General features: G+C 40.6%; 1 protein-coding gene across 1 annotated transcript; it reads right to left on the reverse strand.

The window, feature by feature from the left end:
• Positions 1 to 318: 318 nt before the first annotated feature.
• On the reverse strand, positions 319 to 27,006 carry LOC133653399 (activity-dependent neuroprotector homeobox protein-like). Its single transcript, XM_062052615.1, has 4 exons — positions 26,609 to 27,006; positions 13,430 to 13,546; positions 3,707 to 3,799; positions 319 to 3,623 (listed from the first exon to the last, which is right to left on the reverse strand). The coding sequence occupies exons 2-4, from the start codon at positions 13,535 to 13,537 to the stop codon at positions 810 to 812; spliced, it is 3,015 nt and encodes a 1,004-aa protein (XP_061908599.1). The 5' UTR covers positions 13,538 to 13,546; positions 26,609 to 27,006; the 3' UTR covers positions 319 to 809.
• Between the last annotated feature and the right edge of the window lie 240 nt (positions 27,007 to 27,246).

The following is a 27,246-nucleotide window of genomic DNA, read 5'->3' on the forward strand; positions in this document are numbered from 1 at the left end:
CGGTGCTAAAGTGCTGAGTCAACATAACTTTCACAGTAGTGTTGGTTTTGGTATTTCAAAAGCATCTGCTGCCCTCTTGTGGCTAAAATTGCAAGAAGTTACCCACAGCCACAGCATTTTCAGCATAGCACTCATTTGAGACGTTAATTGGTGCAATCACCGTTACTTGTATCGCATTCAGCCAGTTGATCATTTATTTAGCGCTTTAATTTATGCTATTGTGACGGTCATGTGTGTCACACCGGTTTACTATCAGTGCAAACATTAGTTGTTTGGTGACGCGAATAAAAATAACTTTTCCTATGTGGTTTTCTTCAGTGAGGAACAATGACAGCACTTTATTGTTGATGAAATGCACAGGTGTAAAATAAATGTGTACAACGAATAAATGTTTAAAAAAATAAAATTCACGTTCAGTGTGGTGGTTACCATCCAGTGGCGTGTGGGGGGGAAGCAAAGGTCAAATCAAGAAAGTGGGCCAAGATAAAAAAGACTTTGGGTAGTTCCTTTAAAATGATCGCCGATAATAATCAACTAAAAATGTGATTTATTAGGATGCAAAAGAGGGCTAGCCAGTATGCAGACAGGACAAACAAAAGCAATAATTATCTGCTCACCACGTTTCAAGTTTACTAGCCAACGGACAAAAAGACAAAATACTTCTTTCTTTACTAGATTGGTCAAACCTCACACTTGCTGATCACATGACTGTGGTCGGATGGCTTGTTCTGAGCTCCTGCTTTCAAAGCGGGTCCTTGTGGAGTCCAGGTGAGGCAGATGTGTTGGTGCGGTCTAAAGGGGGTTAAAGGTCAGACCTGCTGCTTGCCCAGCTGAGCGTCGCCGCCCCGCCTGGCGGACGAGGGCACGAATTTGGGAATAATGATGGGCAGGGGCGCCTGTCCTCCTGAGCTCCCTGTGGGCCCGAAGCCATTCTCCAAGTTCTCCCCTTCCTCCTCTTCGTCGTCCTCGTCATCATCATCATCGTCGTCGTCGTCGTCGTCATCGTCTTCGTCCGACGAGTCCTCCAACTCCGAAATCATCTTAACTCCCGCCATGAGCGCCGTTCTCTCCTCAGCTTCCGGATGCTGGATGTTACCGTGGAGACGGAGCGCTTGGGCCGACTCCTCTTCGCTGTCGGAGTCGACGGCGATGGGCTCGGGGAGTCTGGCGGGCGTTTTGGGCGGCGAGGTGCAGTTGATTGTCTCGGTTTGGTCGGGGCGTTTGGGTTTTAAGGAAGAGCCGCCATTGGTCGCCGCGGACTCCTTCCGTCTCTGGCGGGCTTGCTCCGACAGCCCCAAGCGGTTCCTGGACGTCCTCCTTTTGCCAGGTCCGGCCTCGAACGCGCCGCCGTCCAACGCCAGCTCGTGGCTCACCTGGCCCGCCTCGTGCATGCTGAACCCCAGCAGGACGCCGGGGCGCAGGCTTTCGCACTCCTGCGCGCATTTCCTGCGAGTGTTGACGAAGTGTCCGGAGACGTCCGACTTCCACAGCCAGAGTCCGGCCGCCAGCTTCTCCACCTCCCGCTGGGTGGCGTACGGCGCTCGGTTGAAGTAGCGGGTGAGGAATGCCTTCCTCGACTCGTACGACTCGTTCTCCAGACCCCGCGGGTCGAGCGCGAGACAAACGGGTTCGTCCGGGTTTTCCTCAAACTGCGTGTTCATGTCTCTGGGGTGCGCCCTCTCCCCGGGAGGTCCCCGCCTCCTCCTTTTTGGCGCGCTGGTGTCGGAGGTGTTGACGCCGGTCCGTTTGGCGGCCTGGCCGGTCCTGGAGGCGGACCTATCCTGGCCGTTGTGAGACTTTCCTACGCCTCGACAGTGGACGAGATGTAAGGTGATGGTGGAGGCGGTCATGTTGCTGGTGTACACGCCCAGACAGTGGATACACTTGTAGGTCAGCTTCTTCTCCACCGGGTGCACCGTCTGGATGACTTGGTGGCGCTCCTTCAAGTGGTGAGCCAGGGAGTCCGAGATGGGGCCCTTGAGGATGGAGAAGCAGAGCGGACAGAGCGTCTTTCCTACGTCTCTCTTGTACGGCACAGCTGCGGGCGGGACATTCTTGACCGTGTCGAGCGTTTTGGAAGGGTGCTGAGGTAACGGCCTCTTGGCCGACAGCAGGGAGGCGGCCAGCGAGGACGACACGGCGGCGTGGTTTTGGGCGTGAAAGGCCACCGACTCCTCCGGGGCGTCCTTCATGTTGTAGGTAGTCACGATGAGCTGCACGTTCTTTGGGTTGCCCTGCTGCAGGGTCAGGTCGAAGGTCAGCGGGGAGTCGGTGCGAGGCCCCACCGCCTCGTCCGGGTGCGACAGGCGCATGTGAGCCACCATCTTCTCCACGTCGTTGAAGGTGGCGCGGCAGTGCGGGCAGGACAGGCCGTGGATGAGCATGTGGTTGAGCAAGGTGTCGCTGGGCAGGTAGCGGTTGCAGTAGAGACACTTGCTGGTGAAGTTGTGGATCTTCATGATGTAGTTGGCCACGGCGGGCACCTTCTCCGCTTTGTGCTCCTTCTCAAAGTGGCAGCTGTACACGTTCTCCGGGAAGAGCTCGTTGCAGATGGTGCAGATCTTCCACTTCTGGGTGTGGGAGGGGCCCAGGATCGAGGAGCCGCCTTTCTTGGCCGCGACCGAGGCGACGGTGGTGGCCGCCGCCTGCACCCGGGGGCCGAGGGAGCCCGACTTGAGGGAGGTGTTGAACATCACGGGGCTCCGCAGGCTGGCTCCGGGGAACGGATGCCTTGCGGAGTGAGACTGCTGAGAAACGTGGGCGTTCCCGGCCAAGCTTCCCTTCCCTTGAAGGACGCCAAAGGAAAAGGTCTGGTTGGTCGCGGACTTAAAGCCCGCCGACTCGTGTTTGATCGCCGAGAGAAGACTCTGAGGACTGAAGGTGGGCTTTGATGCTGAGGCGACCCGGGCCAGCTGCTGGGAAGCTGAAGGCCTGGTGGTGGCCATGACAGCCCCCTTTGGACCCATCCCGATGATGGTTTTGTCTCCTTGGGACTTGGGTATGAGCAGGATGGGTTTGGGACGGGGGACGATCACGCTGGTGTGGCCGATCATAGCCGTCACTTGGTATCCGACCCTCTCGTGGTCCTCGATGACATGCTGGACAAGTGCCTCGTAAGTTCTGGGGACAAACAGACACTTCTTGCAGTGGATCTGATGACTGTTCACGTGGTTGGTGTTGCTGCCCTCCGGTTTCCCGGCGGTGCCGCCGTTTTGGGCCTTCTCTCCCGGTTTTGCGATGTAAGGCTGCGCCACCTGCTGGAAGTGTTCCCTGTAGATGTGCTTGCGCACCACGTTGTACAAAGGGTCCCGGTAGGTGCACTTCTTACAGTAGTACACCGCCTGCTCCACGCTGTCCCCCGGCCTCTTCAGGAGGCCATCCTTCATCAGGAGGCCGCCGCCGGCGCCGGGCCCCTGGCGCACGGTGCTGCTGGGCACATGAAAGAGTTTGATGTGCGTCTCCAGGGTCTTCTTGTTGCCGTTGTAAGTGCAGTAGGGGCAGTTGAGCAGGATGTTGTTCTCGAAGTCTTGGCTGTGGACATTGCGGAAGTGGCTCTTGTACGCAGAGAAGTATTTGGACGAGAAGAGGCAGCCGGTGCAGCAGAAAGGTTTGGAGCGGTAGTCCTGGAACACATCGGAAGGGGGCGGGACGTCACGGTTTGTGCTTGCAGACGAGGAAGACGCGGTGTGATATTTGCAATACATACTTGGACTTTGGTGTGCGACGGCTCCCACATGCACACGTCCTCCCAACAAGTGTGCTTGATGTACACCTCAGGCGGCGTGTAGGCCTTAAAGTCCTGCAGGAGACAACAGAAGAGCACTCTTTGACACACAGTACAGGCCAAAAGTCTGGACACACTTTCTCATTCAATGCCTTTTCTTTATTTTCATGACTATTTACTAGAGATGTCCGATAATATCGGCCCGCCGATATTATCGATAAATGCTTTAAAATGTAATATCGGAAATTATCCATATCGTTTTTTATTATCGGTATCGTTTTTTAAATTTTTTTTTATTAAATCAACATAAAAAACACAAGCTACACTTACAATTAGTACACCAACCCAAAAAACCTCCCTCCCCCATTCACACTCATTCACACAAAAGGGTTGTTTCTTTCTGTTATTAATATTCTGGTTCCTACATTATATATCAATATATATCAATACAGTCTGCAAGGGATACAGTCTGTAAGCACACATGATTGTGCGTGCTGCTGGTCTACTAATAGTACTAACCTTTAACAGTTAATTTTACTCATTTTCATTATCAATCAATCAATCAATGTTTATTTATATAGCCCTAAATCAGAAGTGTCTCAAAGGGCTGTATTAATTACTAGTTTCTATGTAACTGTTTTTATATTGTTTTACTTTTTTTTTTATACAAGAAAATGTTTTGAATGTATTTATCTTATTATTTTTTTAAAAAGGACCTTATCTTCACCATACCTGGTTGTCCAAATTGGGCATAATAATGTGTTAATTCCACGACTGTATATATCAGTATCGGTTGATATCGGTATCGGTAATTAAGAGTTGGACAATATCGGAATATCGGATATCCCTACTATTTACTAGAGATGTCCGATAATGGCTTTTTTGCCGATATCCGATATTGTCCAACTCTTAATTACCGATTCCGATATCAACCGATATCGATATATACAGTTGTGGAATTAACACATTATTATGCCTAATTTTTAGGGATGTCCGAAAATGGCTTTTTGCCGATATCCGATATTCCGATATTGTCCAACTCTTTAATTACCGATACCAACCGATACCGATATCAACCGATATATGCAGTCGTGGAATTAACACATTATTATGCCTAATTTGGACAACCATGTATGGTGAAGATAAGGTACTTTTTAAAAATAATAATAAAATAAGATAACTAAATTAAAAACATTTTCTTGAATAAAAAAGAAAGTAAAACAATATAAAAACAGTTACATAGAAACTAGTAATTAATGAAAATGAGTAAAATTAACTGTTAAAGGTTAGTACTATTAGTGGACCAGCAGCACGCACAATCATGTGTGCTTACAGACTGTATCCCTTGCAGACTGTATTGATGTATATTGATATATAATGTAGGAACCAGAATATTGATAACAGAAAGAAATGGGGGGAGGGAGGTTTTTTGGGTTGGTGCACTAATTGTAAGTGTATCTTTTGTTTTTTTATGTTGGTTTAATAAAAAAATTAAAAAAACACTAATACAGATAATTTAAAAAACGATACCGATAATTTCCGATATTACATTTTAACGCATTTATCGGCCGATAATATCATCCCTACTAATTTTGTTGTGATGCCCCGCTGGATGCATTAAACTAGGGGTGTCCAAACTTTTTCCACTGAGGGCCGCACACGGAAAAATTAAAGCCTGAAAATTAAAACTATCTAAATGATAGTTTTCATTTTCAAATCATAACAAAATATATGGATTTTGCGTTTTTTTTTTACCTTTAGGGCTCCCGGGGACCATAAAGGGTCTAAGTCATTAAAATGTTAAAAACAAGTCAAATTATTTTTAATTTTTTTTAATTTAACGCTTACAGTAAATCTCTACAGTATATCAACTTTAGGTTGATATAAAATTTAAAAAACCAAAAAGGTTTTATGCCTTTTCTGTCAAGACAACTTTGTTTTTTATAATAAAACTGAAATATGCAGTATTTCCCCCACTGCCCAAAACATTCAGAAAGCAATGTTTAATGTGAAGTAATTAGAGCCTTAAAAACATCAATAATGCAGGACACCATTGATATTAATCCATTGTTATTTTTGAGTAATCACAGTGAAAAGATAAATAAAATCCCATTAAATATATTTAGGATACAAAAGGTGCCCCACTCAAAGTGATACATTTGTATTAGTTTTTTTTTAACTTTCAACACTTAAAGGCCTACTGAAACCCACTACTACCGACCACGCAGTCTGATAGTTTATATATCAATGATGAAATCTTAACATTATAACACATGCCAATACGGCCGGGTTAACTTATAAAGTGACATTTTAAATTTGCCGCTAAACTTCCGGTTCGAAACGCCTCTGCGTGTGACGTATGCGTGTGACGTAGCCCGGCGAACACGGGTATGCCTTCCACATTGAAGCCGATACGAAAAAGCTCTGTTTTCATTTCATAATTCCACAGTATTCTGGACATCTGTGTTCGTGAATCTGTTTCAATCATGTTCATTGCATTATGGAGAAGGAAGCCGAGCAAGCAAAGAAGAAAGTTGTCGGTGCGAAATGGACGTATTTTTCGAACGTAGTCAGCCACAACAGTACACAGCCGGCGCTTCTTTGTTTACATTCCCGAAAGATGCAGTCAAGATGGAAGAACTCGGATAACAGAGACTCTAACCAGGAGGACTTTTGATTTGGATACACAGACGCCTGTAGAGAACTGGGACAACACAGACTCTTACCAGGATTACTTTGATTTGGATGACAAAGACGCAGACGTGCTACTGTGAGTATGCAGCTTTGGCTTTTTTTTGCGTATGTACGTAACTTTTTTAAAAATATATACCATACCATACCATACCAACTTTATTTATAAAGCCCTTTAAAAACAACCACAGTTGAAAAACAAAGGGCTGTACACCACAAAGAAATAAAGGCAAAGGACAGACTAAAAAATAATAAGCTTTATGAACCTTGGGTTAGGTGAACGGTCTTTTGGGCTGAGTGATTGTGTGTGTTGATCATGTGTTTGAATTGTATTGGCGTGTTCTATGGAGCTAGGAGCTAGCAGAGGAGCTAGGAGCTAGCATAACACGTACCGTACCGTACGTGCGCGTCACGTACGTAACTTTTTAAAAATATATAAGCTTTATGAACCTTGGGTTAGGTGAACGGTCTTTTGGGCTGAGTGATTGTGTGTGTTGATCGGGTGTTTGAATTGTATTGGCGTGTTCTATGGAGCTAGGAGCTAGCAGAGGAGCTAGGAGCTAGCATAACAAACACGCAGGTGTTATTATGCAGGATTAATTTGTGGCATATTAAATATAAGCCTGGTTGTGTTGTGGCTAATAGAGTATATATATGTCTTGTGTTTATTTACTGTTGTAGTCATTCCCAGCTGAATATCAGGTACCGTGAGTATGCAGCCTTGGCTGCTAAACATTCGATAACTTGACCGTATGTGCGCGTCACGTACGTAACTTTTTAAAAATATATAAGCTTTATGAACCTTGGGTTAGGTAAACGGTCTTTTGGGCTGAGTGATTGTGTGTGTTGATCAGGTGTTTGAATTGTATTGGCGTGTTCTATGGAGCTAGGAGCTAACAGAGGAGCTAGGAGCTAGCATAACAAACACGCAGGTGTTTTTATGCAGGATTAATTTGTGGCATGTTAAATATAAGCCTGGTTGTGTTGTGGCTAATAGAGTATATATATGTCTTGTGTTTATTTACTGTTGTAGTCATTCCCAGCTGAATATCAGGTCACCCCCGGCTCTCACAGCATCTTCCCTATCTGAATAGCTTCAACTCCCCACTAGTCCTTCACTTGCACTTTACTCATCCACAAATCTTTCATCCTCGCTCAAATTAATGGGGAAATTGTCGCTTTCTCGGTCCGAATCTCTCTCACTTCATGCGGCCATCATTGTAAACAATAGGGAACTTTGCGTATATGTTCAACTGACTACGTCACGCTACTTCCGGTAGGTGCAAGCCTTTTTTTTATCAGATACCAAAAGTTGCAATCTTTATCGTCGTTGTTCTATACTAAATCCTTTCAGCAAAAATATGGCAATATCGCGAAATGATCAAGTATGACACATAGAATAGATCTGCTATCCCCGTTTAAATAAAAAAAATTCATTTCAGTAGGCCTTTAAGTTACAAGATCAACTTCAGATATATCTGTCAATTTCTCTTTTGTCAAAGAAAACGATGTTTTTGTATGGCAACCACACAATATATGCAATATTTTCCACATAAAACATTTTAAAGTGAAATTTTAAGCAATGGCAAAAAAAAGAAAAATAAAGATAGACAAAAGAAAAAAAACAGCCTGCATGGCAGCTTTGTGTCAACATTGCACCTTTTTCTAGTTAGATTTTAAGATTAAGATTAAAGATTAAAGGCCTACTGAAACCCACTACTACCGACCACGCAGTCTGATAGTTTGTATATCAATGATGAAATCTTAACATTATAACACATGCCAATACGGCCGGGTTAACTTATAAAGTGACATTTTAAATTTGCCGCTAAACTTCCGGTTCGAAACGCCTCTGAGGATGACGTATGCGCGTGACGTAGCCCGGGGAACACGGGTATGCCTTCCACATTGAAGCCAATACGAAAAAGCTCTGTTTTCATTTCATAATTCCACAGTATTCTGGACATCTGTGTTCGTGAATCTGTTTCAATCATGTTCATTGCATTATGGAGAAGGAAGCTGAGCAAGCAAAGAAGAAAGTTGTCGGTGCGAAATGGACGTATTTTTCGAACGTAGTCAGCCACAACAGTACACAGCCGGCGCTTCTTTGTTTACATTCCCGAAAGATGCAGTCAAGATGGAAGAACTCGGATAACAGAGACTCTAACCAGGAGGACTTTTGACTTCGATACACAGACGCCTGTAGAGAACTGGGACAACACAGACTCTTACCAGGATTACTTTGATTTGGATGACAAAGACGCAGACGTGCTACTGTGAGTATGCAGCTTTGGCTTCTAAACATTTGATCGCTTGACCGTATGTGCGCAACTTTTTTTTGCGTATGTACGTAACTTTTTTTAAATATATAAGCTTTATGAACCTTGGGTTAGGTGAACAGTCTTTTGGGCTGAGTGATTGTGTGTGTTGATCAGGTGTTTGAATTGTATTGGCGTGTTCTATGGAGCTAGGAGCTAGCATAGGAGCTAGGAGCTAGCATAACACGTACCGTACCGTACGTGCGCGTCACGTACGTAACTTTTTAAAAATATATAAGCTTTATGAACCTTGGGTTAGGTGAACGGTCTTTTGGGCTGAGTGATTGTGTGTGTTGATCAGGTGTTTGAATTGTATTGGCGTGTTCTATGGAGCTAGCATAGGAGCTAGCATAACACGTACCGTACCGTACGTGCGCGTCACGTACGTAACTTTTTAAAAATATATAAGCTTTATGAACCTTGGGTTAGGTGAACGGTCTTTTGGGCTGAGTGATTGTGTGTGTTGATCAGGTGTTTGAATTGTATTGGCGTGTTCTATGGAGCTAGGAGCTAGCAGAGGAGCTAGGAGCTAGCGTAACAAACACGCAGGTGTTTTTATGCAGGATTAATTTGTGGCATATTAAATATAAGCCTGGTTGTGTTGTGGCTAATAGAGTATATATATGTCTTGTGTTTATTTACTGTTGTAGTCATTCCCAGCTGAATATCAGGTCACCCCCGGCTCTCACAGCATCTTCCCTATCTGAATAGCTTCAACTCCCCACTAGTCCTTCACTTGCACTTTACTCATCCACAAATCTTTCATCCTCGCTCAAATTAATGGGGAAATTGTCGCTTTCTCGGTCCGAATCTCTCTCACTTCATGCGGCCATCATTGTAAACAATAGGGAACTTTGCGTATATGTTCAACTGACTACGTCACGCTACTTCCGGTAGGGGCAAGCCTTTTTTTTATCAGATACCAAAAGTTGCAATCTTTATCGTCGTTGTTCTATACTAAATCCTTTCAGCAAAAATATGGCAATATCGCGAAATGATCAAGTATGACACATAGAATAGATCTGCTATCCCCGTTTAAATAAAAAAAATTCATTTCAGTAGGCCTTTAAAGTACCAATGATTGTCACACACACACTAGATGTGGTGAAATTTGTCCTCTGCATTTGACCCATCCCCTTGGGGAGCAGTGGGCAGCAGCGGCGCCGCGCCCGGGAATCATTTTGGTGATTTAACCCCCAACTCCAACCCTTGATGCTGAGTGCCAAGCAGGGAGGTTATGGGTCCCATTTTTATAGTCTTTGGTATGACTTCACCTCATTCCACTGTTTGTAATGTTTATTATTTTTGCAATAGCATTTCCAGAATGTGTGGCGGGCCGGTAAACAATTAGCTCCGGGCCGCAAATGGCCCCCGGGCCGCACTTTGAACACCCCTGTATTAAACAATGTAACAAGGTTTTCCAAAATAAATCAACTCAAGTTATGGAAAAAAATGCCAACATGGCACAGCCATATATGTAACTGATCAAACATTTATAAAATTTGGACCACATGGAGTGCCCGGAACTTTTAAATAGGCTAACATAGTTAGCAGGGCTGGACGATATATCGAGTTTGTTAGATACCGTATTTTTCGGATTATAAATCACAGTTTTTTTCATAGTTTGGCCGGGGGTGCAACTTATACTCAGGAGCGACTTATGTGTGAAATTATTAACACATTACCGTAAAATATCAAATAATATTATTCATCTCATTCGCGTAAGAGACGAAGCAAATGTCAGCAATCGTCACACACACACGTCAACCAATAAGAATTTGGCGGGGGCGGGTGATGGCAGAAGTGCATTGTGGGTCATGGGATGCTAACTGCTACAATGTCCGTAGCTATTAAAATGGTTCATTTCTACATTGGCGGTAACTTATAAAAACTGAGAAGGGCTGAACAAAAATGGCACCGAAAAGGAAATCATATACTGCAGATTACAAGCTGGAAGTAGTGAAATATGCAGCAAAAAACGGCGATCGAGCAGCAGAAAGAAAGGACTTTAGCGGCGCATACCAGGAGCGACACAGAGGAAGAAGATTTCATGGGATTTAGCGATTAGGAGTGACAGATTGTTTGGTAAACGTATAGCATGTTCTATATGTTATAGTTATTTGAATGACTCTTACCATAATATGTTACGTTAACATACCAGGCACGTTCTCAGTTGGTTATTTATGCCTCATATAACGTACACTTATTCAGCCTGTTGTTCACTATTCGTTATTTATTTTAAATTGCCTTTCAAATGTCTATTCTTGGTGTTGGATTTAACAAATAAATTTACCCCTAAAATGCGACTTATACTCGAGTGCGACGTATATATGTTTTTTTCCTTCTTTATTATGCATTTTCGGTCGGTGCGACTTATACTCCGGAGCGATTTATAATCCGAAAAATACGGTATATCGATATATTTTTAAACAAGATATGAATTAAGAAAATATCGTAATATCGATATAATTTTTTCACGTTAAAATGACCAAACACCGCTTAGTGGGAATTTTCAAGCGGGCGATTTATATAATAAAAAAAGTAGTGGAAGATGGCAGAGGGATACTCTTCTTTAGATTTTTCTTTTAGCGATGTAGACCACGTCCAGGAAACCCACAATGTGTCTATTTGGCTACATTTGGACAAATGTATGCGTCTGGATAAAACATTTATTTGAGTTGTTTACCATGTAAGCCCAAATCAAAGCTGTTCTTCAGTTGCCAAGCCGGGCATATTTCGCACGAGAAATGCTGCCAAAAATGTACGCCGAAGTGAGTGAGGAAAGTCATAGCCGCACAATTAAGTCAAGTCACTTACCTGGCGCTGGCCAGAACCGTACGTGTGTGACGGTCCATTACATCGTTGACTGGGAATTAAAAAGTGCCTGACTGCAAATGTATTTTTTTATCCGAGTTTGATACACTTTGTATTATTTGCATAGCTATGTTATTTATTTTATGTGGAAATAATGTTTCTATTTTATTTATGTTATGTAATTCTGTGCTACTTAAACAGTTTATTTTCTGTGATGTAAATACCCATCTTGACTAACTGGGTTAATAAAAGTGCTGTTAATACCCATCTTGACTAACTGGGTTAATAAAAGTGCTGTTAATACCCATCTTGACTAACTGGGTTAATAAAAGTGCTGTTAATACCCATCCTGACTAACTGGGTTAATAAAAGTGCTGTTAGTACCCATCTTGACTAACTGGGTTAATAAAAGTGCTGTTAATACCCATCTTGACTAACTGGGTTAATAAAAGTGCTGTTAATATCCATCTTGACTAACTGGGTTAATAAAAGTGCTGTTAATACCCATCTTGACTAACTGGGTTAATAAAAGTGCTGTTAATACCCATCTTGACTAACTGGGTTAATAAAAGTGCTGTTAATACCCATCTTGACTAACTGGGTTAATAAAAGTGCTGTTAATACCCATCCTGACTAACTGGGTTAATAAAAGTGCTGTTAGTACCCATCTTGACTAACTGGGTTAATAAAAGTGCTGTTAATACCCATCTTGACTAACTGGGTTAATAAAAGTGCTGTTAATATCCATCTTGACTAACTGGGTTAATAAAAGTGCTGTTAATACCCATCTTGACTAACTGGGTTAATAAAAGAGCTGTTAATACCCATCTTGCAAAAAAAAGTGCCATTGACTGTTTACAGTATAGTTGTCATTCACTTCAATTTCAGTGAATCTCGCTCAAAATTGAAAATCTTTATATGTATATTTTCACCGGAAAATATATCGAGATGTATATTGAATATCGAGTTTTAGTAAAAATATATTGAGATATACTTTTTCGTCCATATCGCCCAGCCCTAGTAGTTAGTAACATGAGTGTGTGGGTGTCATGAACTGTGTGGCCGAGAAAACTGAGTTTTTATTTAACTTTAACTTCTATTAATGCACACGTTTTAAAAGTGTAACGTCAATGTTGATGTGTATTTATTAAAAATAGTGAAAGTTATGGCAAACAGAAAAAAATCGCATTAATACGCATACGCATTGGTACTGGAGAGCAGTGGTTCTCAACCTTTTTTCAGTGATGTACCCCCTGTGAACATTTTTTTAATTCAAGTACCCCCTAATCAGAGGAAAGTATTTTTGGTTGAAAAAAAGAGATAAAGAAGTAAAATACAGCACTATGTCATCAGTTTCTGATTTATTAAATTGTATAACAGTGCAAAATATTGCTCATTTGTTGTGGTCTTTCTTGAACTATTTGGAAAAAAATATATAAAAATAACTAAAAACTTGTTGAAAAATAAACAAGTGATTCAATTATAAATAAATATTTCTACACAGAAGTAATCATCAACTTAAAGTGCCCTCTTTGGGGATTGTAATAGAGATCCATCTGGATTCATGAACTAATTCTAAACATTTCTTCACAAAAAAAGAAATCTTTAACATCAGTATTTATGGAACATGTCCACAAAAAATCTAGCGGTCAACACTGAATATTGCATTGTTGCATTTCTTTTCACAGTTCTTTTTGACAGACATTTCAAAAAAATCTCACGTACCCCTTGGCATACCTTCAAGTACCCCCAGGGGTACGCGTACCCCCATTTGAGAACCACTGCTGTAGAGTGTGTATCATCCGATATCGATAGATTACTCAATTGCTAAAATAATCGACAAAATAAGGACACAGTGGCGGAGTTTTTAAAAGAGGCTGACCTGCAGGTGGTCTTTGCAGTACTCCAGACCGATGTCTCCCAGGACCCTCTTGACATTTTTACGAGCTTTACGCAGACTACTCAGGTTGTTGACAGGGAGCTGGAACATTCTGCCCACCTGGATTGGGGGAAAAACACAAATATGGATGTATTTTCTTGTCACAAACAATGCCATGAAATAGTAACAAACGACAACGATGGAGGAGGGCATGTAAAAGTTGTTGACAGTCTTATCCAAAGACAGTGGACAGTGCAGTGTGCAGCAGCAACAGGGCAACTTGCTGTTAGCGTGTGTTTATTTTGGTCATTTCCACAGCTGTGTATGCTCAAATGTTACAATGAGTGGAAACTCACTGACGAGAAACCTGGAAAAAGCAGCAACGTTGAGTAGAACTACATGAAGGTACCATGCAGTGTACAAATATGGCACAATCGTACATAATGAATGACATGATGTATGATTTACATTGCTCTATGTATTGCATTACTACTATACGTACCACTACTACTTCCTGTCATTCCGTATCCTCCTCTTGTAGCCTATTTATACAGAAATGTATCAACATTGTAGTTTTAATGCTAACAAGCTGTCTCCAAGAAGTGTTATTGTTTACTTTTTACTAGGGATGTCCAATAATATCGGACTACCGATACTATCGGCCGATAAATGCTTTAAAATGTAATATCGGAAATTATCGGTATCCGTATCAAAAAGTAAAATCTATGACTTTTTCAAACGCCGCTGTGTACACGGACGTAGGGAGAAGTACAGAGCGTCAATAAACCTTAAAGGCACTGCCTTTGCGTGCCGACCCAGTCACATAATATCTTCGGCTTATGACACACACACAAGTGAATGCAATGCATACTTGATCAAAAGCCATACAGGTCACACTGAGGGTAGCCGTATAAACAACTTTAACACTGTTACAAATATGTGCCACACTGTGAACCCACACCAAACAAGAATGACAAACACATTTCGGGAGAACATCCGCACCGTAACACAACAGAACAAATACCCAGAACCCCTTGCAGCACTAACTCTTCCGGGACGCTACAATATACACCTCTGTTACCTCCTACCCGAAAACCTCGCCCCCCCAAACGTCCTCATGCTCTCTCAGGGAGAGCATGTCCCAAATTCCAAGCTGCTGTTTTGAGGCATGTTAAAAAAATTAATGCACTTTGTGACTTCAATAATAAAAATGGTAGTGCCATTGTTGGCATTTTTTTCCATAACTTGAGTTGATTTATTTTGGAAAACCTTGTTACATTGTTTAATGCATCCAGCGGGGCATCACAACAAAATTAGGCATAATATTGTGTTAATTCCACAACTGTATATATCGGTATCGGTTGATATCGGAATCTGTAATTAAGAGTTGGACAATATCGGAAAAAAGCCATTATCGGACATCTCTATTTATAATAATAATAATGAATTACATTTATATAGCCCTTTTCTAGACACTCAAAGCGCTTCACACAGAAGAGAGAACCCATCATTCATTCACTCCATATCCACACATGATGGTGGTAAGCTACATTTGTAGCCACAGCTGCACTGGGGTAGACTGACTGAAGCGTGGCCGCCAATTTGCACCTACGGCCCCTCCGACCACCACCAAACATTCATGCACATTATTACACCAGTGGAGCAAGGGTGAAGTGTCTGCACTGTGACCTCCTAATGCAGTGGTTCTTAACCTGGGTTCGATCCAACCCTAGGGGTTCGGTGAGTCGGCCTCAGGGGTTCGGACACACCCGACTCATCGTGTAAATAAAAACTTCTCCCTATCGGCGTATTACGGATACGGCAACAGCAGAAGTCACACTGATTTGCAGGTGTGTAATTTGTTGTGAGTTCATGCACTGTGTTGGCTTTGTTGTTTGAACAAGGTGATGTTCATGCACGGTTCATTTTGTGCACCAGTAAAAAAACATGGTAACACTTTAGTATGGGGAACATATTCACCATTAATTATTTGCTTATTAACATGCAAATTAGTAACATATTGGCTCTTAACTAGTCAATATTAAGTACTTATTAATGCCTTATTCGGCACGGCCTTATTATAACCCTAACCCTCTAACCCTAACCAAATAACTCTAAATTAAGTCTTTGTTACTTAGAATATCTTCCCCATACTAAAGTGTTACCAAAAACATATAACTTTGTCTTGAATTTGAAAAAATACAACATTTTATTTTTCACTAAAGAAGGGTTCGGTGAATGTGCATATGAAACTGGTGGGGTTCGGTACCTCCAACAAGGTTAAGAACCACTGTTCTAGGGCATACTTGCCAACCCTCCCGTTTTTAGCGAGAGAATCCCGATATTCAGCGCCTCTCCCGACAAACTCCCGGTATTCAGCCGGAGCTGGAGGCCACGCCACAAAAAAAAAAAGTCTGCCGCAGCTGCGATTGGACCTGACCAGCCTCCGGGTACAAGTACTGGAGTACCAATTGCTTGCCAGGGAAGATCTTCCCCAGGAAGCAAGGATTGACCGGTTTTAGTTTAGTCTTTATTTGAAGGGACAATGTACAGAAACATTAAGCTCAAAGACAGATATGTTCTGTAGCAGATTATAGCTAAGTAGCTAATTTCCATCTGCAGTCCCTGGCTACCTAAATTAAAGGGATACAAAAATCATGCAATAAAATTATGACAATAAAATCATACACAAGTATTAAGAAAAAAGTCATAAAATGCCCTTTCATGGACACATACTTAATATACAATACAACCACACCTCATTTACATCATCACACAAAGACAATACATGCTTTTGTTCACATCTGTCATCATTTGTAAAAACAACCATGATTTTAACAGACACACCTCACAATTTACAATAAAAAATGCTCTCATGGATAAATATAATACACATTAGGTTGATGTGTCAAACATAATGCCCATCTTAGTGACCGTGTGAGCAGCTTTGATTGCTCCAAAGCCACTTTTTAACTTCAATTGTGAATGAAGAGTAATCTGTTAGACTTTTCAAGTTTGTTGTGAGGTCGTTCCATTCCTTTACGGCTTTATATGAAAAGGCTGATTGTGCAAAAGAGGTTTTACATCTGGGTACGCTACACTGCCCCCTGGTGGAGGCTCGTGTGTTTCTAGTTGTCACAGCAGATGTAAACTGGACAAAGTTTTGGGCCATGCTAGGGAGAGATGGAAGATTCCACACTCTCGTGCATTTGATGAAAGCACTTTTGTGCGTGCCACACAGCAATGCATCATCAGAGAGGGTGTTCAGCATGGTTAGAAAAATAGTGACAGAATAGAAAGAGGATGGCCACTTCAACCCTTAACAAAGCATTGTACTTTCAAGTACAACAATGAGTAGATGAGTGTTGTGTGTCTGTGTATATGTGTAAATAAATGAACACTAATATTCAAGTATTTCTTTTATTTATATATATAATCAAATAAATAAATATATATATATATATATATATATATATATAATAAAATAAATATATATATATATATATATATATATATATATATATATATTTATATATTTATTTTATTATATATATATATATATATATATATATATATATATATATATATATATATATATATATATATATATATATATATATATATATATATGAAATACTTGAGTTGGTGAATTCTAGCTGTAAATATACTCTCCTCTTAACCACGCCCCTAACCACGCCCCCCACCTCCCGATATTGGAGGTCTCAAGGTTGGCAAGTATGTTCTAGGGACTCCTTTAGGAGGGTCTATATTGACCATTACAAGGTCTGTAACTCTGACAGAGTACACATGGAACCAAATGGACCCCATTTTGGTTAATGATAGGCCTTGAAATTAAAAATGTTGAGAAACACTGCTATAGGGGGGGTCTAGATTGTCTTCCAGCAAGCAGGAGAATGTTGAGTGGGTTTTTAAGCAGTGTTGCCAACTCCTCAGCAAGGAAAGTCGCTATTGGCTGTCGTAAAAGTTGCTAGATGACATCACTGGCTCAACTGAGATTCAAAAGATAGTCTGTTTTTTTTCTAACCATCTTTTTAATTTGTTAATTTTTTCTGTTATTTGTATTATCTTCTGTGTTCTCTCCTGAAAAAACACAGTCGTGTCATCTGCAAATATTACTAACATTAAGTCCTTTGTAACTTTACAAATGTCGTTTGAATAAAGATTAAACAATTTTGGTGCCAGTACGTCACAAGATATTTTCAGCTCTGTAGATGTTTGTTCTCCTATCTTCACGCAATGCTTCCTGTGGGTTAAGTAGCTTCTAACCCAGTTCAAGACCAACCCTCTGATGCCATACCGTTCTCATTTGTTTATTAGGATATTTTGATTGATTGTGTCAAATGCTTTTGTTAAATCCATAGACTGCAGCAGCACTTTCTTTTTTTTTTTTTAGATCTATTGCATTGGTTATCTCTTCCGTTATTTCGATTAATGCCACAGATGTTGAAATGTATCTGTATTGGTTTTCTGTGAGTGTTTCATTTTTTTTTTTTATTTAAGTAATTTCTCTAATCTGTTGTTCAACAGTTTTTCAACAATTTTAGAAAATTGTGGAAGTAGAGAAACAGGTAGATACATTTTCATTTTATCTGGGAATGTGCCTATTTAAAATGATACTGTTGGTTGCAGATATATGTTAAAAGTTCTGAAATCTCTTCAATAACCCTTTTTTTATCGTTTTCATATCAGTTCCATTACATTCAGTTGAGGTGTTGGATTTAAATGTTTTCACAATATTATTTCCTCTTGTGTCACACATTCGAGGAACAATGAGTTGGGATTTCTGTCTCCAGTGTCATTCAAGTCTTCAACCGACTCGGGATCTGGAATCTTATCCCCCATAATTGGTCCAAAGTTCACAAAGTACCGTATTTTTCAGAGTATAAATTGCCCCGGAGTATAAGTCGCACCGGCCGAATATGCATAATAAAGAAGGAAAAAAACATAAGTCGCACTGGAGTATAAGTCGCATTTTTTGGGGAAATTTATTTGATAAAACCCAACACCAACAATAGACATTTGAAAGGCAATTAAAAATAAATAAAGAATAGTGAACAACAGGCTGAATAAGTGTACGTTATATGAGGCATAAATAACCAACTGAGAACGTGCCTGGTATGTTAACGTAACATATTATGGTAAGAGTCATTCAAATAACTATAACATTTAGAACATGCTATACGTTTACCAAACAATCTGTCACTCCTAATCGCTAAATCCCATGAAATCTTATACGTCTAGTCTCTTACGTGAATGAGCTAAATAATATTATTTGATATTTTACGGTAACGTGTTAATAATTTCACACATAAGTCGCTCCTGAGTATAAGTCGCACCCCCGGCCAAACTATGAAAAAAACTGACTTGTCCGAAAAATACGGTACTTATTGAAGCTTTTAACTACTTCATTCATATTGTCATTTTTCTGTATTCAGGATAATCCTTCTTAGCACCGTTTGTAATAATGCTATTTAGGATGCCCCCTGTTGCTCCCATATTGTTTTTGTTCGGGTCTAATAATTGACTGTAAAAATAATTTCCTATGTGTTCGCGGTATGCCAGTTAGCTTGTTCTTATACGTCTTGTACTTGTTTTCTGCCTCTGTAGATCTTTGTGTTATAAATGTAATGTATTCTTCTTGTTGCAAGCATTTTTCAGTCCTTTTGTCATCCATGGTTAATTGTTTTTCTTTTGATTCTTACTAAGTTGTTCCAATGGACAATGTGGGTACATGTTAACATCATGCTGGGTTAGCAAAACTAGTATAGCTATGTGAGCTATAAGCTAACACTACATTTTGACATCATACTAGGTTAGCAACACTAGCATAGCTATGTGCGCTACATGCTAACACTACATTTTACTACATGATCAAACTTACCACTCCGACGCCTGTAACTGGCTGACGGATAATTGGCGGAGCTGCATTTTAAAAGTGAAGCCTGCTTTTTGACAAAGCTGTCGTCCATTAAGTTGTGTAGTATTAGGCTTAAATAATCACTTATTTACGAGGCATTAATGAGCAAAACATCGTAATATGTTAGGATTACAGTATATTAATATATGTACAAAATGTAACAAAACCGCTCCAGAAAGTAAAAACTGTACATGCAAATCTATTCTATACACCTTGTAATCGAATAAATCATTGACTTTAAAAATTAAAAAATAGAATAATGATAAAGTAATCAAAATATAATTAAAATAATATTGGCCAAGTTTTATACAATTGACCTTTAAACTTTTTAAAGATGTGCAGCAAAGCCTGCCTTTCTTTTTTTGAAGCTGTCCATTAGGTGGGTGGGTCAGAGATATTGTATGATATTGTTTATGTTTGGCAAGTTACTTGTCTAAAAGAGATTCAGAAGAACCAACGCTTACTTTTGATTTGACCTCTTTTCCACATGTTTTACTGACAAGTATTTAACAGCATAACTTTTACATGTTTACTTAGTGTTCACTTCCTGTTTGGAAAAAAGGAAAGGTTGGTGTTAAAAATATCAATAAGCAAATAGTAAAAAAAAAATATATATATTAAATAGCATATCCTGTGTTAAATTTTTTTGAAATAAAATGTTTAAAATAAGGATTAAAAAAAAGATTAACATTATCTGAAAGTAATAAAAAAGAATCAATAAAATAAATTACAATAAGTTGGACAATAAATAAAGAGAAGAAAATCAAGGGCATTGAGACACTACACTTCATAAATAGTTCCTATAGATATACATGAAGTAACATATTGGTGATTGTCAATGTCTATCTTAATACTGTAGAATTTGGCATAGTCTATGTTATTGTTGTGGAGGTGTTATTGGTTTTTGATTTAGCTGCATCAAGTCTTTGTGAGTTAGGTCTTTCATCAAAGGTGCTATCATGTCCATGAGGAAGGCGCTTCTTCCTTAAGAACCTAATAAAAAGAAACAAGCTGAAAAGTGAGCGTATGAGCGCCTCTATTCTCAAAAGTGAGCGAGATGATAGATAGCTATCACTTTTGGTGTTCATAAACACATATTATGGTTATATTGATAAAAGGGGACCTTTAACGTGCTTACATAAATTGTAAAAAACAAAATGTTGTCTGATCTGTTAACTTTGCTAACAAGTGAAGGGATGTAACGGTTTTGATTGATTGATTGATTGATTAATTGAAACTTTTATTAGTAGATTGCACAGTACAGTACATATTCCGTACAATTGACCACTAAATGGTAACACCCGAATTTAAGTCGGGGTCCACGTTAATCAATTAATGGTAGATTAAGTGTTAGGTTGAATGTATTATTGATAAACCGTGGTAAAACTCCCACCAGTTTTATTATTACTATTTAGTATTACAGTTTTAAATTAAAATGATCGTAAAACTGTGATCGGTAACCGCACTTCGATAAAGTTAGGGACTGATGAAGCTGCTCATTTACTGCATAAGCAAGCCAACATGCTAATGGCAGGCTAGCTAGCTAAAATGCTAACATGAATACAAGACACATTTACGCATTTCCCAATGACAATTGTCACACTACCCCAATCTAAACCTATTTAAACACATTGCTGTCTAAGGCAACTAAGATATTCAGTTGCCAAGAAAGTATATGTCTGTCTACTTTATTTTTTTAAATAAAACTTGGTTAAAAGATTTAAGTGTACAATCCTAGATTAATCAAATGATAAATGAAAATGAACTCGATAACTTTGCCAGCCTCGATAATGGCCACGTGCATGCGTTGTTACGGGCTGCAAGAGCGGTCACTCTTTGCATAGGTTTCAGCAGCTGCAGGCATTTGTACTACATGCTAATTATAACCACTGACGGTTAGTATTATCTCATTCAATTTTAATTATCGAAAAACCGTGATTGATAACCACACATTCATAAAAATTTGTCAGATAAAGGCAGTTCAAAAGTTAAAAACAGTCCATTTTGGCCACAACACCTATATTTAGCCATTTTATTTACCTATTTGGTTGATTAGAACTTAAGTGCAAAATGTTGCTAACAGACAAGAGTGTATTTTATTTTTTATTATTTGTTTTATTTAACTTGGATATTCAAATGTTTAAATTCCAATGACAAAGTTAAAATATGCGAGAATCACAAGTTTATTGCATTTGAAAGGGTACACATTAGAGATGTCCGATAATATCGGACTGCCAATATTATCGGACGATAAATGCTTTAAAATGTAAAATCGGAAATTATCGGTATCGATTTCAAAATTATCGGTATCGGTTTCAAAAAGTAAAATTTATGACTTTCTAAAACGCCGCTGTGTACACGGACATAGGGGGAAGTACAGAGCGCCAATAAACCTTAAAGGCACTGCCTTTACGTGCCGACCCAGTCACATAATATATGCGGCTTTTATACACACACAAGTGAATGCAAGGCATACTTGATCAATAGCCATACAGGTCACACTGAGGGTGGCCATATAAACAACTTTATCAATGTTACAAATATGCGCCACACTGTGAACCCACACCAAACAAGAATGACTAACACATTTCGGGAGAACATCTGCACCGTAACACAACATAACAAATACCCAGAACCCCTTGCAGCACTAACTCTTCCGGGACGCTACAATATACACACCCCCCCGCCCCCCAACCCCGTCCACCTCAACCTCCTCATGCTCTCTCAGGGAGAGCATGTCCCAAATTCCAAGCTGCTGTTTTGGAGATGTTAAAAAAAATTATGCACTTTGTGACTTCAATTATAAATATGGCAGTGCCATGTTGGCATTTTTTTCCATAACTGGAGTTGATTTATTTTGGAAAACCTTGTTACATTGTTTAATGCATCCAGCGGGGCATCTCAACAATATTAGGCATAATAATGTGTTAATTCCACGACTGTATATATCGGTATCGGTTGATATCGGAATCGGTAATTAAGAGTTGGACAATATCGGAAATCGGCAAAAAAGCCATTATCGGACATCTCTAGTACACATGCATTATCATCATGTATTATTATTACCTCAATGGTTAATTTGGTCTCCAAATTATGTTGACACCAATATCGTTTATCAGCAATAATTTGTAGGTCCACACATCATCGAGCAAAAATTGTTATCAACCCAGGCCTATACAGGCCTTTCACCTATGGCACATGTGTCAAAATCAAGACCCAGGGGCCAGATCTGGCCCGCCACATCATTTTAGGTGGCCCGCGAACGGAATTAATATGCGTCAATAAAGTACCTTATGGTTTCCTACTAAATGTATTTGTCTTTTTTCTGCATGAAATTGCATACATTTTTAAACTTTAAAAGTATCCAATATTGCAACAAATATATTATCATACAATTAAATACTCAAATATCTGCTTGACTTATGATTTCAAAGCAAGTCCATGAAATTGTACACTGTTTATAATGGCAAAAGAATTTACGATAACATTTATGGTGGTTTTTACAGCATATTACTGTAAATTACAAAAAATAATCACTGTTTTTTTAGAGTAAAAATCTGTTGACTGAGCTGCCAGTTTTTTTTAGTCATAAAATCGGTGGTGATGGTTTTTACGGTGTACTACTGTAGATTGAAAAACGGTACCGCATTTTTTACGGTAAAAAAACTGACAGTTCAGTTGCCAAAATTAAAAAGGTAAAGTTTTCCATGTATATGTTGTGAAAAAACACTGCACCATATTTTCCGCACTGAAAATAATTTTTACTCAAAACTCGACAGTGCGCCTTATAACCCGGTGCGCCGAATGTCCGGAATAATTCAGGTTTTGCTTACCGACCTCGAAGCAATTCTATTTGATACATGGTGTAATGATAAGTGTGGCCAGTAGATGGCAGTCAAACATAAGAGATACATGCACACTGCACTATGATGGCAAAATGACTCAAGTAAACAACACCAACATCTTATATGTTCCATTGAAAATATAGAACATTACACACGGCGCTCAAAAATCTATCAAAATGTTTTAGTACGACTTTGGTAAGCTATGAAGCCGCACCGCTTGATGTGCTTCAACATACTAGTATTATGGTGTGTGTATAAGGTAAGACATTATCTGGCGTTTTGTTTCGCAATATTATGCAAAAGCAACTTTTCTTACCTTCTGATCTTTATTTGGGATCTGCATAAATCCTGAAAAATTGTGCGAGTCCGCCTTTGTAGTCGGTGCCGACACCGTAGTCGATAAGCTTCTTTTTTCTCTATCTTCTTGTGATGGGACATTCATCCTCCACTGTTGCAATTTCTAATATAAAGTAGTGTCAAGTTCTTACTTATACCTGTCAGCAAACTCACCATGAAAGCGCTAAAACATACCGGTGTAGTGAGTTTAATTATTCACCCAAGGAACTTTAGTTATTAGAGTTCCGGTCGGACGGATTTTCACGGGACACATTTCCGGTGTTGTTGTTTCCGGATAAGGAGATGTTGCTCCGTTATTGATTGAAGTAAAGTCTGAATGTCATTAAAATAGGTTAGCGCCATCTTTTGACACTTCTTCCACTCCCGTCCTTGCACGCTACACCGCTACAACAAAGATGACGGGAGAAGACGCCACGTAAATAAGACCGCCCACAAAACTACGCATCCAGAAGCGACTGTCAGAAAGCGGCTTGAAGATGATCTGTAAAACATCATCTATGCAACTTTTTGACCAAAGAACCACCATTACATGTTATGTAGACCACAAGAAAGTGTTTTCAATTTTAAAAAATAAAATAATAATATGACTCCTTTAATGCGCCCTATAATCCGGTGTGCCTTATATATGAAAAAAGATCAAAAATAGACTATTTATCAGCAGTGCGCCTTATAATCCAGCGAGCCCTTTGTTCCGGAAAATACGGTATACAGATGTTTTTTAAAGTGTACGTAAAAAAAACATAATAATCAAACGCATCGGCAAAATCATATATTATTCGCTGTTAAAAGCGACCCTCTGATGGCAGCCATAATTGCAATGTGGCCCCCTATGAAAACGAGTTTGGCCTACGGGTTTTGTTTACATTGCTCTAAATTAGAGATGTCCGATAATGGCTTTTTTGCCGATATCCGATATTGTCCAACTCTTAATTACCGATTCCGATATCAACCGATACCGATATATACAGTCGTGGAATTAACACATTATTATGCCTAATTTTGTTGTGATGCATTAAACAATGTAACAAGGTTTTCCAAAATAAATCAACTCAAGTTATGGAAAAAAGTGCCAACATGGCACTGCCATATTTATTATTGAAGTCACAAAGTGCAATATTTTTTTTAACATGTCTCAAAACAGCAGCTTGGAATTTGGGACATGCTCTCCCTGAGAGAGCATGAGGAGGTTGAGGTGGGGGGGGTTTAGCGGGGGGTGTATATTGTAGCGTCCCGGAAGAGTTAGTGCTGCAAGGGGTTCTGGGTATTTGTTCTGTTGTGTTTATGTTGTGTTACGGTGCGGATGTTCTCCCGAAATGTGTTTGTCATTCTTGTTTGGTGTGGGTTCACAGTGTGGCGCATATTTGTAACGGTGTTAAAGTTGTTTATACGGCCACCCTCAGTGTGACCTGTATGGCTGTTGACCAAGTATGCCTTGCATTCACTTGTGTGTGTGAAAAGCTGTAGATATTATGTGACTGGGCCGGCACGCAAAGGCAGTGCTTTTAAGGTTGATTGGCGCTCTGTACCTCCCCCTACGTCCGTGTACACAGTGGCGTTTTAAAAAGTCATAAATTTCAATTTTTAAAACCGATACCGATAATTCCCGATATCACATTTTAAAGCATTTATCGGCCGATAATATCGGCAGTCCGATATTATTGGACATCCCTACTCTAAATAGAAAACAAATAAGATTGTTTTTACAATCAATGTTTATGTATGATGGCGTGTGCACATGTTTGCAAAAATATATATATATATTTTTTTTTTAAACAAAGCTTTCAGTGTGTTTTGTTTGACCACATTCAACAACGTTGTCGGAATTTTGGTCACCAATAACCGTGATACGATACTTTCATATCATTACTTCCTGTCGGCCCTCATCCTTGTTTTGGAAGGCGAAACAAATCCAAAGAAAAAGACAAACCGAGCTTAAGGAACTTGAGCTACAGTGAGGGTTGCTATGTTATTCCCTCCCCCCTCAAAACTGTCTTTTTTCCTTAAGAATTGGACAACCTCTGGTGCATTTGACTTGAAAGCTTCTGGAGTGCCCATGTGTGTGCTGAAGGCTGCAGGTGCACTTTCCCCTTGCTCGCTCTGTGGGCCTATGCTATTACGTGCAGATGGCGCTAGAGAGGCACGCCATTATGTAAGCCCCCATCACAGAATGGCGCCTCCTATTGAGTCAGCCTCTACAATATGTCTGCAGTGGAGGAGGAAGAGGAGGATGGGCTCCGGAGGGGGTGGGGGGGGGGGGGGGGTGAGGATGGACTCGGGGGTGAGGAAGGGTGGGTTTGCTGAGGATGAGGGGAGGAGGAGGACGGGGAGCGAGAGAGGCGGAAGGGAGGGGGGATGGGGGAGGTCGGACAGACTAGCTTAAAAGGAAAAGAGGGAGGGAGGGAGGGAGAAACGGGTGAGAGAAACAGGGGAGGGGGGGAGCAGGAGGAAATAAACGCCAAGGAGAGAGGCTGCTGAGTGGGAAGGAAGGAAGAAAGGCACCTCCATGGAGGGCCTGCAAACACCACCATAGTGACCCCCCGTCTAGTCGGCTCCTGCAAAAGGCTTTGTGACAACACTAAAACCCCATCAAAGTTTGGGATGAACTCTGGATGACACCTGTGTAGTGTTTACACCAAATTACCAGGAAGAAGAAGAAGAAGAAGAAGAAGGAGGCATATTTTTGGATGATGACAGGAGTGACACCTCCCACTTTTTAGGTTGTTTTTTTTTGAAGGGGGGGGTCACACCCGCCTCCTGTCACCTGGCAACTAGAAAGCAAGTCAAATTAATCATGTACATTTAAGAATCATGTCAAGAAAAACAAATTACCAAACGTGTTTTATAAATACACTCAGAGATGAGAGATGCTTTTGTTATTGACAAAAAGAGTGTCCAAGCAGGCTAGGCTACGTTAGCAGCTAACGACGCCGGGCTCCCAAACCGCACCAGCTCGTTTACTTTGAACGTTGTGTCCGATAATGGGCGCTTGTGTTTAGCTAGCTGGGTAACATTAGCAGCTAACTAAGCACATACAAGTTTTACCTGCTCTCACATCCACGGTCTGAAGGCGACGGAGCGGCACTTCCACTGCTGCGACTGCCCCCGGCTCGGTGGCTAATATCCGGACAGGTGAGCTGCGGCAACGGTGGGGCTGCGGAGACAAGAGAGCCGCCGTCCGTCGGTGGACGCTCCAACTCCGGGTCGCCTTCGCACTCCTCCTCCGGTCAGCAAACAGCAACACACACACGCTTGTGTGACGGATTAAATATCCATTTTGCTTTCACACTCGGCGCTGGAAGGCAATCATATTTCACCTGGTTTGTAATAAACTAGCACAAATGTGGCGATATCAATAAAGACACGCTTTCCTTGCCCCATTCTTCTCTTGACAGACAATACACATCCAGCCCAGAAAGTGCCCCCATCCAAAATGGCGGAAAAAGAAGAGCGGAAGTGACGTAACATTGGATTATTTGCCTACAGCGGTGCCTCATTGTCGTCTTTATTTCCATTTACAACTCACTATTGCGCTCTCACAAATTCGCCATCATACAAAGTGGGTATTTGACTAAAAAGGAGCATCTTTTCGCGTACTTAAATGTTGGAATGTGAGGGGTAAACAAACAAAATGAACTGCAGTTGCGCCCCACGGCCAACCGAGGGCGCCCTCTTATGGGCTA

The sequence above is a fragment of the Entelurus aequoreus genome, linkage group LG07, assembly GCF_033978785.1.
Source record: "Entelurus aequoreus isolate RoL-2023_Sb linkage group LG07, RoL_Eaeq_v1.1, whole genome shotgun sequence".
NCBI classification, from domain to species: domain Eukaryota; kingdom Metazoa; phylum Chordata; class Actinopteri; order Syngnathiformes; family Syngnathidae; genus Entelurus; species Entelurus aequoreus.

Bases quoted from the DNA above. Each gene is read 5' to 3' on its own strand.
- LOC133653399 (XM_062052615.1), bottom strand. From the start codon at position 13,537: ATGTTCCAGCTCCCTGTCAACAACCTGAGTAGTCTGCGTAAAGCTCGT. The intron at 3,800-13,429 runs GTCAGCCTCTTT...TGTCTCCTGCAG, and splicing joins ACTGCAAAGACCACCTGCAG to GACTTTAAGGCCTACACGCC. The intron at 3,624-3,706 runs GTATGTATTGCA...GATGTGTTCCAG, and splicing joins CGTCGCACACCAAAGTCCAA to GACTACCGCTCCAAACCTTT.